Source organism: Haemaphysalis longicornis, unplaced genomic scaffold (genome assembly GCF_048455015.1).
Source record: "Haemaphysalis longicornis isolate Haplotype H1 unplaced genomic scaffold, Haemaphysalis longicornis Haplotype H1 scaffold_2, whole genome shotgun sequence".
NCBI lineage: Eukaryota > Metazoa > Arthropoda > Arachnida > Ixodida > Ixodidae > Haemaphysalis > Haemaphysalis longicornis.
In genome coordinates, this window is record NW_027526295.1 from 227,629,237 (window position 1) to 227,646,257 (window position 17,021).

At 51.0% G+C, this 17,021-nt stretch overlaps 1 protein-coding gene across 4 annotated transcripts in view; it reads right to left on the reverse strand.

Annotated features, from left to right (window-relative positions):
* Nucleotides 1-3,216: 3,216 nt before the first annotated feature.
* The window catches only part of LOC144170045 (uncharacterized), a 184,630-nt gene continuing 170,825 nt past the window's right edge, over nucleotides 3,217-17,021 (reverse strand). For 3 of the 4 annotated variants that reach the window (XM_077699556.1, XM_077699558.1, XM_077699557.1), the window contains exon 3: nucleotides 3,217-6,572. In XM_077699556.1, the coding sequence (XP_077555682.1) occupies nucleotides 4,267-6,572 (2,306 nt within the window). In that variant the 3' untranslated portion in view covers nucleotides 3,217-4,266. The remainder of the gene's footprint in view (nucleotides 6,573-17,021) is intronic. The other variant, XM_077699559.1, reaches the window with a different exon arrangement.

The following is a 17,021-nucleotide window of genomic DNA, read 5'->3' on the forward strand; positions in this document are numbered from 1 at the left end:
TTTTATGCATATCAACATTTTTTCTACAAACTATCTGGTCCGAAGGCGGTTGCCACTGAGTGTTCACTGAAGCCAAGGCAGCCATAAAAGTTCTTGGGATATTTAAGTCTCCTAACCTGTTTGAAGACGAAACTCTAGCTCAGGATGACGGGTACCTTTTTTATATTTATCCGTACAGGCGCATGCCGTCAGAAGTAATCGGAGCACGGGAGCTGTGGGCGAACCGCATTGGAGCGCCGTGTAGCTGCACCGGCGGTAAACGAAAGGAGCAGAACACGCATGCGCGCCTACTGCCGGTGAGAGCCCATATATACTTCTCCACCCACTCCTTTCAACACGGCTTCGACATTATTCGGAGCATACCGGTCTCAGCGATGGCGCTGATAGCAGGGGCGGTATCTGGCAGCGTCGCTCACACACTTTCTGCGCACGTGAGCTGCTAGAGAAGCGTCGCCATCGCAGGGATCTGAAGTGAAAAAATTTTCTCTTCTAATATTGTTAGGTGGCTCTGCTGTCAGCGCCATCGCCGAGACCAGTATGCTGCGAACAACGCTCGAAACCACGTTAAAAAAAAGTGGGCTGAGAAGTATAGAGGTGCTATCAACGCCGGCAGGCACGCATGCGTGCTGTGCTCCTTTAGTTTACCGCCGGTGCAGCAACACGGCGCCCCCATGCGGTTCGGCCACAGCTCCTGTGCTTTAATTACTTTTGACGGCACCTGCACACGGGTCGGCACAGCAGCTAAGATATTTTGCCTTCCTTAAAAAACCTTATTCCATCTTGACCCACCAAAATTAATCTTAATACCTCCTTAATCTGTATTAATCACATATTATTGCATATTAATCAGCCTTACGCCCACATTACTAATCACTATTATCGCTAATAAATCATTTGTTACAAGACAAGGAAGAAGTGGACAAGTGCCCCAATAATTAACTACACGTTAAATAACATTATTGCACATTAATCATTATTTAAACGCGGCTGGCATGCTTTGGTTCGCTTCTGGCCTACATTGATTCACTTTGGTTTTTGCATCAATCGTGTCGACGTCGGGGTCATTCGAGGTCAACCTTCCAATGAGACATACGATGATTTTGCCTTAAAGACCCTAATTGTGGTGGAACGCCGTGAGTGGATACTCACCTCCGGTAATCACAAACGGGAGTAGCAGCAGTAGTAACGCGTTTATTGACAAGAAAGGCCAACGGTCGGTTGGGGAAAGGAAAGTAATGGAGGGGAATTCGGGCGTCTCCTAAGCGGACGTGGCAGCGCAGAAACCGGAGTCGCCTTTTTTTTTTTTTTTTTTTTTGATGCTACCAAGAACTAACGAACATTGTTTTGGTGTGATGTAACAAATATTCTACCAAAAGAAGCAGAAAAAAAGGTTGCCTTTTAATGCGTAGCCTTCTTTGCCCCCACAGCCAGAACACTGCATTTCCGTAAAAATTGCAGATTTCGCGCAAGTTCTACTTGTAATCGTTAAAATGGCGCCCATGGAGATAATTGGTCGAACAGAATTTTTGAAAGTCTAAAAAAATAAAAAAAAATGTAAAAACAATTACGGAAAATGGCGAACCGTGCAACGCCCTGCTTTTCCGCAATAATGCAGATTTCGCGAAAGTTCTACCTGTAATCGTCATAATAGCGTAAACGGAGATAATTGGTCGAACGAAATTTTGAAAAACCAAAAATAAGAACAATATAAAAAATGCGGAAAACGGCGAACCGTTTAACGCCCTGAATTTCCACAGTAATGCACATTTGGCGCAAGTAACACCTGCAATCTTTATAATAGCGTAAATGGAGATAATTGGCCGGACAGGATTTAGAAAAATCGAGAAAATCGGCTGTACAGAACTGACACTCAAGACAAGCGGCATAAGAATGCTACGCATTAGTAGACAATTCTCTGGATTTCTGCAGATTTTTTTAGTTTCCTGAGGAAGCCCTAGAGCGTGTATATGCTTCATAACTGGATAAATTGCCAAATGTGGGGTTCTGTGTGGATTTTTGCACACTAATATTGCTCTTGTCGCGCTTTTTGGGCGGGTAGGCGCTGCCTCGCCTTGGTTTCTCTTGATAATCAGGCGTTCTTGTTTCGCTTCCCAGCGTTCCTGCTTTCTGAAGCTTGGCAGCCGTTCGCGAGGAGCCACATTCCCGCGGCCGAACAGGTGCTGTCGTGTGCCTAATATCCGTACAGAAGCTTGCTTTCTCTTTTTGCCACGATGTGGCCTCGTGACCGACGCCTCTTCTAATCGGTATACCAACTGGACGATACCGGTTTCGATAGGGTTTCGACGAAGGTTCGACTCATGTTCGATAAAATGCCATGGCGCCGAAGCGCCGCGACAGTACACAGTGAAAACATTACACGCTTTGAAATGCCAAGCAATCACTACTCAACGCTCTGAGTCGCAGCTGTCTCAGCGAGTTAACATCGGAGGAAGCCTCGAATCTGCAGCTTGAGTCTCTTCGTGTCGGTCTTTTGTTTTTGTTGTTACATTCCGCTGTTCTTTTGTGTTGGGATGCTGTTAGAGAACTTGCGTTTCGTTCACATTCCGTTTCCAGGTAATCGCCTGTAGTGCATTGTTTACGAACAACGCTTCTTTTTGTGTTGGAATGCTTGCAGAACAGTTGCACTTCGTTTACACTGAACCCGATCATGCCCTCCGTAACGAGGCTTTGGTTTTCTACGTCTTACTTACCTTAGCTCTTCTGAGTGGGCACCTACGCGCCCTCTTCACAGGTGAGAAAAATCGGCACTTCTATCAAGTCGAAGCTTAGCTTGCTGCACCACAGGCGTGGGAACCTACCTTTTTGAAGACCCACCATTAGCAAGACGAGGCAGCCGCAGCATAACGTGGGTGAAAAAACACACAGGCCTGAGATCGCACTATATCCGCAGAAACCGACGCAGCATATACGTATTTCTTAATTTCCTTGCGTCCTGCTAATCTAAACCGCAGCAAAAATTTTGCGCCTTTATTGCAATGCACTAGCCAATTGGTTTATTGCGTTGGGAAACCTATCCACCAGAAACTTCCCGAATTTCGTCGAAGTTACACCCGTTATCAGTTATCAACAAAATTGCATTCCAATCCGTCACTAGACTGCCGAACGTAGCTTTAAAAACTATAAGAAAACAAGTCACGAGGCCACAACTTCATGCTGCGGCCGTCGTCAGAGTACGCAACACAGGCACACTGAGGAGGCTTTGTTTTGTGTCAACAACACTAATTTCATTGGCACTCAGTGCAAACATACACACAGGCACAAACACACTTCATCTTTAACAAGCGTTAGGAACTAGATAATTATAAAAAATGTAAACAAGCAGGCGAAGACAAAACGGCGTGTCGAGGCCAGTCTCACACAGGCCAGCGTATAAAGAGCAGTATATACAGCCTTCTTTTAGTACTCTGCGGAGTTCATCACCACGTCAGTAAGTTCGTTCATTTTAAAGTATAGATGTAACTCAATCACTCAACACTTTAAAATAATACTCTCGCACTTTCTCTGTGTATGCTTTGGTATCGTAGCTCTTAATATATCTGCAGTTTTACGTAGCAAGTATTCACACAAACTGCGGTACAAAAGTAAAAAAAATATTGATACGCCACAGTAGTACATTGCACGTAACGACAAAGAGCTCAGAGTCTTCTGCCGGTCGGCCAATTAGAACCAGCTACAAACAAGTGGCTAACATTGCCCCACAAGACATGGCAGTTATAGACTTAAGGGTTACAGGTAGGCACACTTAATGTGCACATTGTAAATGGCAGTAATGACCAGCGGAAGAAAGGGTGCATAATACTTTGCCATCAAAATTGAGACTTTGTCAAGAGTGACAGCTGTCTTGAGGGAACTTTCCGAATACATGTTTTGACTGCACACGAGGCGCCGTATTTGTCACTTTTAGGTAGCGGAAAGCACTGCGAAGCACGTAAGTATAACTCTAAACGACGCGGGACCCGTGAGGGTGTCACAGGGTGCGTCCAACGAGGCAGGTCGGAGCAACAGGTCAGTGCATTCCGGCACAACACACACGCAGCGGATCAGTACACAAGCTCGTTAGGCACGAGTCGGGTCACGCACAGAAGACACGACGCTGACAAGGCCTTCCACCACTACACTACAGGGGGCGTCCAGCTGTCTAAGAGCGCACTCGTTTAAGTGAGTAGCCGTTGCAGCGTAGACGGCATGCTCGGATCACTTTGGGTTGCTGGTTACTCGGGTTAGAAGCCGCCGGGTGAGGAGGTGTCATGCCGGGATGCGAACTCCGGCCGTGAGGCGCCGCTCACCTGGAGTTGAGACCGGAGGCGGGGTCAGGGAAGCCAGCAGGGCGTCAAGCTGGCGGTCTTCCATGGGCACGATTCTGCCTCTCTGCCTCGCCGCGCTCCAGTCTGGGCCGTTGGCCGCGCGGTGGTTGGTTCCGGGCGCGGAGCTCGGAGTCTGCGGCACGCCTTCGTCCAGACGCTTCCATCGCTGAGATTCCCTCTGCAGCGCCTCCATAATGCTCGTCATGCTCTGCGACTTGTCCTGCTTGTCGGAAGGGGAAACCGCGTCGGAGCTGACGCTGATTGAAAGCGCGCGAGCGGAGCGCCGCGCTGCGAGCGACACCGCCGGATCCTTTCGCAAGTTCCGGTAGGCCATGTCGTCGCGCACGAGGTCCGGGTGCACCTTGGGCCTCGTGAGAGGCCGCGGGGCGTCAGACGGCCTGGCCCTCAGGTAGTCGCACGCGGTGCCCTGGGTCGGAAGCAAGGGGATGCCGAAAGGAGGCTGCGGCGGTGGAACTCGGACCGCGTCCGCCTGCGTGTAGTTCCGGTAGGACATGTCGTCCTTCTCGATGTCGGGCTCGCCAGCAAGTGTCAAATCTGCAAGAGCGGGGTCAACATGTAGGCTAGGCGTGAAGGCTGCGGAGCAGAGCAGGTAGCTAACGTCCTTACGTGGGGGCGGCGTCCGAGCCCCGTTCCTGGCCGGAGGCGTCGGCTGGACCAGGCGTCGGTAGGCCAGGTCGTCCATCACCTTGTCAGGGATCGCTGAACGCCTGAAGGACGGCGCTCTCTGTCGCAAACTGGATATAAACGACATGTCGTCGCTGCAGCTTCTTTTCAAAGGATACGCCACGTCCGGCAAGATCGTGTCGGCAGTTGGCCGGTTGAGCTGAAACTTTGTGGGTAGGTCTCTTCGCTCGGCCCGAAATAGAAGGTCCTCGTCCTCATTCAAACGAAGGCTCTTGTAGATCTCTTCAAGCTCGTTGAGCGCGGTCTCGAGATTTGCCGAGGAACGCCTCTCCCTCTCGCGCTGAATAACGTCGTCCAGACGGCGTCGAGCGGCTTCAAGGCTGTTTGTGCTGCCAGTGACGGGTCGCTGCCGTGGCACGGGAGGTGGCACGTCTCTCGTTTTCTCCGCAACCATGGACAGCGGCCGGGGCCTGCGCGGCGGCGTTTCTGACCTCGGCGTCAAGTCAAGAACCTCGGCAGATATCGACGCCCGTCGATGCCTTGGAGCCAAGCCAAAGAATCTCATGTCAGTCCTTTGGGGATCACTCATGTACGCCCCTGATGAATCCGATCTCAGCGGCGCCTGGTCTGTGTAGGAATACGCCGGTCCTCGGATGCGGGCCTTGATGCCGTGAGCTGGAGTGAGGTCTGCATAGCTGTAGAAGCTGTCCTTCCGCTCTGAACCGATTCCGCTGTCGTCTAGTCTCCATTGGTCGAAGGACGCCGAATGTCTCCTCGGCTTCGCTGCCAACAGCGAGGAGTCTCTCGTGAGCGCCCTGGAAGGGGTTCGTCTCGGGGGCGGAGTCGGCGCACGGCCGAGGCTTGGACTAGAGGCGACTGACTGCGAGCTCACGCCAGAGTCCTGGGGCGAAGGTTGTACAGGAGCGGCTGGTCCCTGGAACGTGGTAGTGACGGTCAGCGGGGTGACGGCTCCCGCCCGGCGAACCATCATGGGTTCCTGGTACGCCCTACTCTCTTGCCACACGGGAGCGGACGGACGCGGTGGTGCGGAGCTTTCTCGCGACTTTCTTCTGGGCCTGGTCACCTTGCCGTTGTCGCGCCACGTGACGTCCTCTTCGTCGTCGGAAGACGAACTCCCACCGTACCGACTGCGCTGGGCCTCGACCCTGGCCTTGACGGCTTCCAGGCGCTCGCGACGAGTGAGGCTCTCGTTGGAGCCCTTGACGCAGCTGGCGGAGAAGTTGGCGCCACCGGATGCAGCGTCGAATCTGGCGGGACTGTTGCGCACGGACGATCTGGGTGCTTCGACGCCAGCGCTGAGAGGACGGTGAAACTCGAGCGACGAGCACGATGTGTCTGAGCTGATGGAGCTCTCGTCTATGGAGCTGTCTCCCCGGCGGTGGTGGTTCGCGTCGGCTTTCCCGTTCACACGGGAGGACTCCTCGCGTCTGAAGGCAGCGAAAAGAGACTTGGGGTCTAGGGGCTGCCGGGCTGGTAGGCTCCTCGACTTCGCCTGCGCGATTTCCCGTGCTGTGACCGCCACGCGGGAGGAGGACCCATTGGCTGGCGGCCCGGCCCGCCGTCCGAGAACGCACTCGGCTCCTGCGAGAAAGGAGCGGAGAGAGATACAATCAACAAGGGGAAAACAAGCACGTCACACGCTGTTAAAAAAACGACCCCTCCCCAGACAATTTTTTTTTCTACTTTGTGCGCTTCTTCCGCCTCAGAGTTCACCGACCGAGCCCGCAAGTATACGCAAAATAGGGAGTGAGAAGGTTGGGGGTGAAAGATGCTTTATGCCGTGCGCCGAACCCTTTTGCAGTCGCCAGATATACAAACAGTTGCAAGTTCGACGGACGGTGAAGCAGTCTTACAAATTCCCGCTCTAATGAAAATTTCGTGGATATGCGAGCACGAAAGAATTTTGTCCGCGGTGGCGGGCCGCGCTTGCTTTTATTTACACTTGAAAAGGAACAAGACTCAAGGCTTACTTATTTGGGATGGCTCGAGCAGCGTGAAAACATGGAAATTATTCGATCCTCAATTTCGTTTCACAGTCTTGCTTTATTATTGTCGGCTTAGGTCGCAACTTTTGCTCGCGCCTTCTCATAAAAAAAAAAAAAAATAGGGGTTTTAACGCGCCGAGCCTAAACCCGGGCTGTGAGGCGTGCAGTAGTGGGTTAATTTCGCCTTTAACGTGCGCCGAAATCTCGGCACACGAGCGTCTTTGCTTTTCCCCTCCATCTTACAAGCGACCACTGCAGCCGGGATCACAACCGCGTCCTTCCGTCTCTTGCTCGCTTTCTCATTTCAGTGGAAAGCACCTACGTCGCAAGTGTAGGTAGTAATATGATGAGTTCGTTTTCTGTTTTGTGTCATCTGAATAGTGCCAGTGTTTCTTATCGCGCACATTTTGTAATCACGCATACTTTGTTTTGATGTAACGTGCATTGTCCTAGCGTTTCTTTTATGCTTTTTTTTTTAAATCGTACGCATATTGTGTACATCAGATCATTCGTGTTTTCCATCATTGTTTAACTTTGTCATTCATATTACAATTTTTGTGTGCCCATTTGTGTCCGCGAGCAGCTGCGTCAGCAAATTCAAATTCACTGAATGTAACTTCGACCTGCCCCGCTTTCCACTAAGCTTTTTTTTCCGTGCCCCTGAGCATCCTAGGATGTTTAAATAAACTGATTTGATTTGATTTGGTTTATATCCACACCGCAGCTACAAGGCATAACATTTAATCTGTAGCAACAACGGAATGTTTTTGATGCTAGAAGAAGCTAAACTGCGGCCTCTCCCTGCGTAGTAAGCAGGAGAACACCGGCCGCCGTAGGGCCACCACCATCGTGGCGCTTTTGCAACGGCCGGCTGGGGCAACACCATCGTGACAATCGTTGCCGGCGCCAGCGGCCTTGAGCTTGAAACGAGAGGAAAACGCCCGAGGCTTGCCGCCGGTATACGGCCACTGTCAAGGGTCCTCTCCAAGCCATTCCCCCACTTACCGGCGGCGACGCTCCGACAAGCTTACGTGTGCGCGGAATAAGAAGGAGGCGCCGCCGCCACCATCACGCACGCGCGGGGAGAAGGGAGGCCTTTGTGTCGGGCAGCCGACCCCGCCTAGCCGAACGACCGTTTTAAGCCGGTATCGTTCGGTGAAAAACTCCCGGTTTGCCTTTCTTCAGGCGGCGACGACGAAGGCAGTGTCAGCGCATTTGCCACCCATTTCAGAGGATAACGAAGGTCACGTGACAGGGCACTTGGTGCGAACCCACCGCCGGCGTTGAGACGAAGATGAAGGGAAACAAAAATGTTAAATTGCGTGCATAGCTTTTTTTTTTCGGAAAATTTGAGGCTCTTTCTAGTTCTTTTTTTTTTCAAGATTTCAGGATAATGCTTTCGGGTTACTGTAACTACAGTAACGCGTCTTCCGTTCTCATGCGCAAGAAAAAGTGTGGAAAAGTGGGTTTTTAAACGAGACGCGGAAGTAAACGGGCATGGCTATATGTACGCCATTTGTGCTCCTACAACGTATACGCTGGTTCTATTCAAACGGAACATGCACCTGGGTCGTTTTCATTGTTTTCTACTGCACGCACCAGGGGTCTGGTGCGTGAAATGGGGCGCTGGCACGGCTCACGATTGCAGCGGCTTGTCTGGCGTCCAAGTTTGACGGTACGCTGTCCCGTTTGGGCTGGCGCCGTCAATAGGGAACCTTTTTGCATGTTTTAGCGCAGGCCGTTTAGTGTGAAATGGTGCGAGGCGACGCACAGCAGCAGTCACTTGCACCTTTGCGCACCCCTCTGACAAGCAGTTCCTCGAAGTTGTAGATTTGCGGATATTGCACTGATACATAATGCGCCCGTTTACCGAGAAATTTACCATCCTTTCTTAAAGGAAGTTGGGAGAAGCGGGAAAGCGGCGATTTTTCGCGCACTAAGTAAACGCACCTGCGAACGACCTTAGTAAATATATACCGACGCGCGATTTATGAGATAAAGGTATATTATTGTACTCCTTCTTCATGACGGATTCATGTATTGTCTTATCCAGAACCGTTCCTTTCTCGCGATTTTTAAATGTCCCTTTTAAGACAATAGACGCCCGGTTTCCCGCAAGCAGAGTTGTCTTAGCGGATGAATAATTGCCATATAATTTGTTTCAGGATACTTTTAATAACACCAGAGTTTGAGCCATTTTCTGTAATCCTACATCCCCCTATACCTATGTACTCTTTTCTCCCTATCCCACCTCCCCTACACCAGCAGGCGTTCCGGTGTCCGCCCCTAGGCGAGACAAGTTACGCCTGTTGGTGGACCCTCCTTTCTTTCTATTGTACAATACATACATACATACATGACCATGTTTCACTGCAGAACAGGAAACGTGGGTAAGCTAGCTCACAAAGACCAAGCTTACACAGATACCCTGAAAGTTGGCTTTGCCTCTAAACACAAATGTCTTGCTGGGAAGACATTTGTCCAAGAGCAATTTAAGCCGTCTTATATGAAAAAAAATATCAGTGGCTTACCTCGGCTATTCCGGGATACATGTAGCGTGAGCTAAGGTTCAGCTGGTTATCTTAGCTTTCCTGGTTGTCTAGGATTAGCTTGAATATCATGCTTACTGCTGCTTCAATGACACACACACGGTATACGCATTATGTGACACATGTATATTTATCAAGCAGCTCCGGCGCAGCGTCACCAATCGCCTCAGAGCTAAGCTGGTTCCACGGGCGTACGCCGGTGTTGCTGCGACGCTCGAGCCATCGGTTCCCCACCCGGCCACCCCCCGCATGGTCATCAAGTGGACCGGGCCGCCACATGCGGAACGGAGGTCGGCGAAGACGCTGGGCGCGTGGGGTGTGCGAGAGACGCCGGGCAACGCGCAACGTGCTGTGCGCCGTGTGACGTCACTGCTCCTCGGGCATGCGCAGCACGGCTCTCCAGGAGCCACGCGAAACTGCTCAACCTCGGCCAGTGTAGCCCACGCTACAATATGAAGGCCGTACGACCTTTTTTTAAATTTTTTATGAGAACTTTTCAGTCGCCCAAAAAGTCTACGGGGCCATGCATTAGTTTTTTGGCAGGACGCGTGCGGACCCACTAAGAAAACTTCCGCTTTAAAAGTCCCTTCCTTGCCCGTCCAGCAGTATGGAAGGGCTCTAGCCTACACTAAAGTCCGCACAAACAGGAAAAGCGCGCCGCCAGCAGCAGTGTTTAGGCGCAACAAGCGTCTGGAGCGAACGGGGAATAACCGGAGCGTTATTTTGGCTCGTGCAAGGGAGAACGAATCGGCCGCCGCCTGAGGCGGCGTCCGACCAGGTCGTGATCGGGCGCCAGGTGCGTCCGATCGTTACGCGCTATTCCGTTCCTCGGCTGGATCATTCACGCTTCGCGAAGAACAACAAACGTGAGCGTCACGAGGCGAAGGACCTCGCGGCACGCCAGCAGAGTTTGAGCGCTCGCGCCCGCGTCTGTGTATGCGCGCGGTAAACATGCGGGAGAGCAGGGCCGCTGTTTTGCTATACCGGCGGTGTGCGCAGAAAAACACAGACGTCAGAAGAAAACGCGTTAGAAAGCGCTTGCGCGGAAGTCGCCGCTGCTAAATTTAAAGTTCAGTAGGTAGGAAAGAATTTACTAAACTACGAACAGCTCAGGAAAGCACAAGACAGTTTAGTGATGAGAAAGAGAAGAAAATTTCCACGCAGAACTGACATATAAAGCAGGATAGTTCATCCAATCATCTCCGTATGTGAATTTATGCATATACGTCCGAGTGGCGCTGGCTACCACCCCCAAGCACAGGATACAAAAATACCTTAACATAAATACCGCAGAAAGTGGAGGGGCAAATATCCCCGCCGGTAGAGTAGTGGTCATCGCACCAGACGCGTATTCTGGAGGTCCTGGGTTCGGATCCCACCCAGCGGGCATTTTTTCTCCACTTTCTTTTTGTCTTTCCGAATTCCTTATATGTTTCAATGACCTACCACATTCTCCCCTTTGCTTTTCCGAGGTTTTCTTGACTGCCAATCCTTACTTCTCTCTTACAATTCGACGAGCCCCTCATTTCCTATTCTGATTCGCTATATATATATATATATATATATATATATATATATATATATATATATATATATATATATATATATATATATATATATATATATATATATTGTCGCGAAGCGAAGATCTCTTGATGTTTTATGGTTGTTTTTTGAGTTCTCTGCCCGCAGCCAGGGCTCTTCCTCCAAAGTGTTGTGTGTGAAGGCGCTTCGGACGCGGTTGGGCCCTGGCCCTTTTTTCTAAGAAACAGCTCCGGCGCGTGTGTCTGCCCGTCGGCCGACCGGGAGACGACGGCTGTTGGGGGAAGCGAACCCTCGCCTCGGTTTCTGTTACCGCACGCACTGGCGTCTCCGACCCCCCGTTGCGCGCCTACGCGGGCCGCTGTGTTCTTCCGACGACCTTCCCTTTTCCCCTGTTTACTTTAGTGCGTTTTTTCTAAACTACTTTCTTTACACGCGTGGTTCTCCGAGTGCGCGTTTTCGAGGCGAAACTTTGTGTCTTCTGTGTGTGATCTTTTCCTTTTCACTTTGGCGGGGACATGTCTGATTGGAGCTAAGAAGCGTCTTTCTGATTGGCTGCGGGTGTGCCTTAGACTTGCTCCCGGTAGTCCGCACACGCTAGGATGCGCTTTTTCCCCCAATGCGTCCCCCCAAGGCAAATATAACGCGGCCCCTCTGGCTATTGAGCGGCGAGAGGGCGAGCAACACCAGGAGAGCCGCTTGCTGCCGATCGTCGGGGAGACGCCGGGAGCCCTTCGCCCGCCAACCATGTTTCGTTGAGTACTCTTAATCTTTTGACTGTCTTTTTCATCTATGTAATAAGTGTATTTGTTTCAAGTTCTTATGTGCTAAATGTCACCAATGTCATCAGTAAAGTAAACAAGTTAACCCTTAAAACCTCTTCGACGTCTCGACCTCTTCATTCCGATCTTCATGCTACAGTAGCGGCAGTATGTAACCAAAAGACTACGTTACAATATATATATATATATATATATATATATATATATATATATATATATATATATATATATATATATATATATATATATATATATATATATATATAGAGAGAGAGAGAGAGAGAGAGAGAGAGAGAGAGAGAGAGAATTGCTGCGATACAAATCTGACGCGTTGTCTCACACACTCTTCGACAACAAATATTTTCTTTGCATGCAACATTTTGCAAATTTTTGATGCTGCAATGCAAGCAACTCTATGTACCATGTGAAGAATTTTCGGTCAGGTTCCGTTGTGCTTCTGTGTGAGAATCTTTGCCGTGGCGAATTTGAACTAACTGTTAAGTCCGTGTCTTCTGCCAGCAACGCCTTCATCGCCCCCGTTATTACCTTTCGGGAGCAGCTTAACATCATTCCCCCATTGGTGACTGTCACCCTATCCTACTCCACGTTATCGTCCACAGCGGTCCCTTCTCCCGCCAGTACATATATCCGTAGCCGAAATTCGCGAGGTGGCCTTAGTTATGTTTGTATCGGCCAAAGAGCCCGCTCCATGATACGATTGTCCGCGCAGATCTAATGTTGCCCACGTGAAGCCAGAATTTTTAAGATTAATGGAAACGGTGATGTTAGCCGAGCCCTCAGCTTATAGGAGGAAGTTAAAGTTAATGGGCCTCTCGTGGTTTTCGGTGATTTTAAACAAGCGACGGCGGCAACTACACACGAAAGCGAGAGGCCACAGACGTACAACTTTGTATTTAATTTGCGCCAACTTTCAACAGAATGAAACCAGTAATATAGCCACATGCGGGATACTACCCACTCTCCACCCAATCAGAACTGATAAAAAAGATGGCACAGAAACAGCGCGAGAGTAAAAAGAGCTAAAGAACGCGCTGGTATTTTAACACTAAGAATGTATTGATGCAGCGAAAAAATATTGCGCCACCTTCGCAATTGAGATATGAGGATTGAGGAAACGGCATAGCTGGTGGTCTTCACTAGCTTTTACTTGGCTTTTCTTAGGTCTGCCACTGACCTTAGATCGGACTCTAATGATGCTGAGCGCACGCCGTCCCTCTTCAACTAGGAGAACACCTTCACCTCTCAGACCAGGTGCTATATTCGGGAACAAGTTAAGAACGGCAATAGCTCATGTACGGTATGACTCCGCCTAAGTGACGGACCCAAATGTCAACGGGCGCGTGCGTTTTGAAAGGAGATGGTTTGAATGCGTGAATCGTCTGCCTTTTCTCACGCAGTTTGTTTGTCGTCGCTGCAGTAGTTTATAAGCATATTAGGTCCGCAAAATCACGAAAACGGCTCGTGCCATGTTCCAAACATTCCCGGTAACGCACTACTTTCGCCGCGCGGAGTAACATCCGGCTGCGGTGATGAGGCACAGCGGCAGCTTCCGTTGCCGTTCTTAAGTTGTACCCGAGTATAGTCAACCTCCCGAGGCCTCCAGGTCGCGGCTGCCCTGCGGCCATCTGCCACCGCCCCTTATTAAGGGGGAGCTTTCTGGATAAATGTCATTTCACTCTCTCTTCACGTCAGAACTTACGTCATCACTAAGCGCAGCCAATCCCCGATACGCGCCTCTCCAGCCGAACATCCATCCACTTCAACGCAGCCGAGTCCAAAGCCAACGCCCGCGCTACGAACCCAAAGAAATTGCTGGGTGCCTTGGATGCGGTAATAGGATAGACGTGGGTTTCACAACGCGAGGGACCCCGGTTAGATTCCGACCACGGGAAGGGTTTTTTTTCTTGAGGCGCGCACTCCCCACGCCTGCTCATCGGATCTTTGCCTCCTCGCCACTTTCCCTCACACTTCTTGGCCCAGAAATTTCCTCCTTTCCACTTTTCTGTGCAGAGTTTTGAGCGACGTTAGGCACGGATTAAACTAGAGCTGAAACAGTTTCTTCTGCGCTAAGAGGCGCACCACAATGCTTGGTGGACTCTCGAGTTGATTTGAACTAGCGTCACTAAATAAAGGCTCTGAGAGTATCGGCACTCTTTTCTCTCATTGTTATGTGCCGCCAGGATTTTCATTGGTCGGTCGGCACCACGTGATATTTGTTTACATATGCGCACAGCATTTTGTTTCTGGGCGCCTCTCCTCTCTCTATCTCTCTCTGCTGCGTGGACGCTATAGCGGCCGGTCGCACTCTGCCCGTCACAACCGGCGGCGGTTTCGTTGGGAGAGATGACAACACTGCAAGCCAGAAACAAAATGGCCCCCTGGCGCTTCCGGGTGCACGAAGTGGCGGTACTCTTAATCGCAGCGTATTTAGTGACGCTAATTAGAACCATTTAGAGCTCCCTGACACGTACCTAACATATGCGCACGGCTGTTTTCACCTTTCACCACCATAAAAAAAAGCAGGAGGAGGTCCCCGCGGCCCAACTTCAAACCAGCGATCGTGCATGTCAGTCACTGTATAGCTATCACGGTGGCCGAGGTACATTGACATCTCAGGCTAATTTACTGCCTACCAAAGCTCGCTTAACTGAAATCTAAAGCCATGCATGAAGGCTGAACAAACCACGCCTAATTGCATGGAGTAACAAAAAAAAAAAAAAAAAACCGTGCGTGTGCTTCATTCTCTCGCGACGTCGTGCTTGCTCTCTCAGCGCTTCAAAGCTCGTGGCAAGACGGCGGCCGGCACTGCCCCATTTATTTTCACGTCACGCCCGACTACCGTACGCGCAACCCGGTCGCCCCGCTGCTCCGTGGCCAAAGGTCCACTTTCTCAGCCATCACTCCAACGGCGGCGCTCGCGACACGCGCTCGGGCAAGTTGCCGCAAACGCTTATAGTCACATCGATCGTGTATAGAGGACATCTTCATCGGGACGAAACAGGCGGGCCGTCCTGAGGCTCCGTCTTCATAAAGAGCCCGAAAGGGCAAAACCGAGTGGTCCTTAACTGCTTCTTCTGCACACGCGCCCCGCGTGCAGGATGACGGTGCGCACAATAACATAACAGGATGAGCGCAGGATGCGGGCGCGGTCAGCGCATCCCGGCCCTTTCCGACGTTCGTTATGCAATAAAACATCTGCACCCATGAGAGGAACGAGTGGCAATAGCCGACCAATCATTCCCCAAGGCGGGCGCGCACACGCACGCGTCTCAAGAAGCTGACAGACAGACGTAAAAGGGGGTTAAAACTCACGTCGGCCGTTACGTCACCGATGAGAAGCCGTCCGTTTGTTTAAGCGCTGTTTTCCTCGAGGCGCGGCCCTTCCAGCGCCTGTTCTTCCATCGTTTTCTCCTCGCCGCTACGACGATTCTAGACTCCGGGCGCTCAGAGCGTAGCCGTGGAACTACATAGCATTCATTGCTGACGTGATGACGTCTGCCCCGGCAAGCGCGCACCACCGCGTTGCACGCGTGCTCGCACCGCAGCACGGATCAGGAGCCTCGTCGGTCGCTGAGGGCGGTGTGTCGGTGTGTTACGACGACGCTGCTCTCTCGCGAAGCGCGGCGCGAGGGGAATTCCGCCAGTCGACCCGGCGTCGCCGTCACTTGACGAAAGAATGCCGAGGATGGTATTCTTCGAAGCCTAGGCACGCGCCCTCCCCCACTACGCTGCAGACGCTTCGGTGACTGCGGCACTGAGGCAGCGGAGACACGTGAGAAATGGACTTGAGCCTTTCACCTTTAGGGCTTCCTTTTGCAGCCTCGCGCGAGGAGTCGTCGCGGAGGAGATTGTAGCGGTGATCGGGGCGAAAATAATTCGAAGCGGTGGAGAGCGAACACTCGTGGCTGAATGAGCGACAGATGGATAAAAAAGAAAATAGTTTTTCATAAGCATGGCCAAAAAGAAAAAAATTCACGCATCTCCACGAAGTGGATAATGACGAGTGGGCGAAGCACTGGGGATCGTTCTTACCGTAAATCACTCGTGGCATTGCCCACTAGCGCATGTAAATGAGTGACAACGCGTGTGTACAGCATATACAATTCAAATGCAATCCGATTCGATACAATTCAATTTAATCCAATCCAATTCAATCCAAACCAATCCAAATCCAATCCAATTCAATGCTCCTCGCGCATGCGCAACACTGTGTACACGGACGCCAAGGGACAAGCCACGGACAAGGCGAAGTGCTAAGGTCTCCGCCCCTAAAAAAAAGCCTTAGTAATGGGTCAACGTGCTGAGGCTTGCCTGTTGAAGTCACTAAGTCTGAAAAAAATGGAGGTGGAGAGGGGGAAAGACGGCGCTTAATGCATGGTTTGTGACCTGCAATATCACAAACAGGAAAGGGGAGAGGGAGAGAAATAGTAAAGAAGAAGCGCCCGATGGAAACCCAGGGCCACGAAGACACCTTTCCAGGACGATATCACATTTCTCACCGCTCCGATCGTGGAAACGCGCTACGCTCCTGAGTACGTGCTCCAACACCAGGCCCTCGCACGTGAGGGGGGAGATGAACTTCAGATGGTATCTGGCCGCGGCTGCCGCCCGGAGGTAGATGACTCAAGGCCCCAAAAGCAACGCGACACGTGCAATCCGAAAGCCTCGGGTTTGTGACGTAAAAAATCTTGGCATCGCCCAACTGCGAAGAGCTCCGGCTACCCATTTGGGTCCTCGATTTTATTGACAGCGGGATTCCCTGCACCGGTGCTCCTCATAGCCCACGTGTAGCTCCGGCGCGTTAAAACCCATAATTCGACTTCGTTGCACCTATACACGAAAAAAAAAAAAAAAAAAGGAAGCATGCCGTCATTTCCTACCAAGTAGTCGGCGGTTACCCCATTTATTATAAACAAAACGCTTGGACAAAACATGTCAAAACTATACAACCGAAATAGCCAACGGAAATAGCCCTAACGGTTTCATCTCCGTTGGCAAAAGCGCCAAGGCGCTACCCCTCCACAGGTTTCACATTAGTGGAGATGGCCCGGGATTTTTTTGGTCCAGTAATATTTTGGGCTTCGTCACTCGCCGTATTCGCCCACTCGGTCGTTTCACTCGGTCATTCTGGAGCGCTGTGGTGAAGACGAC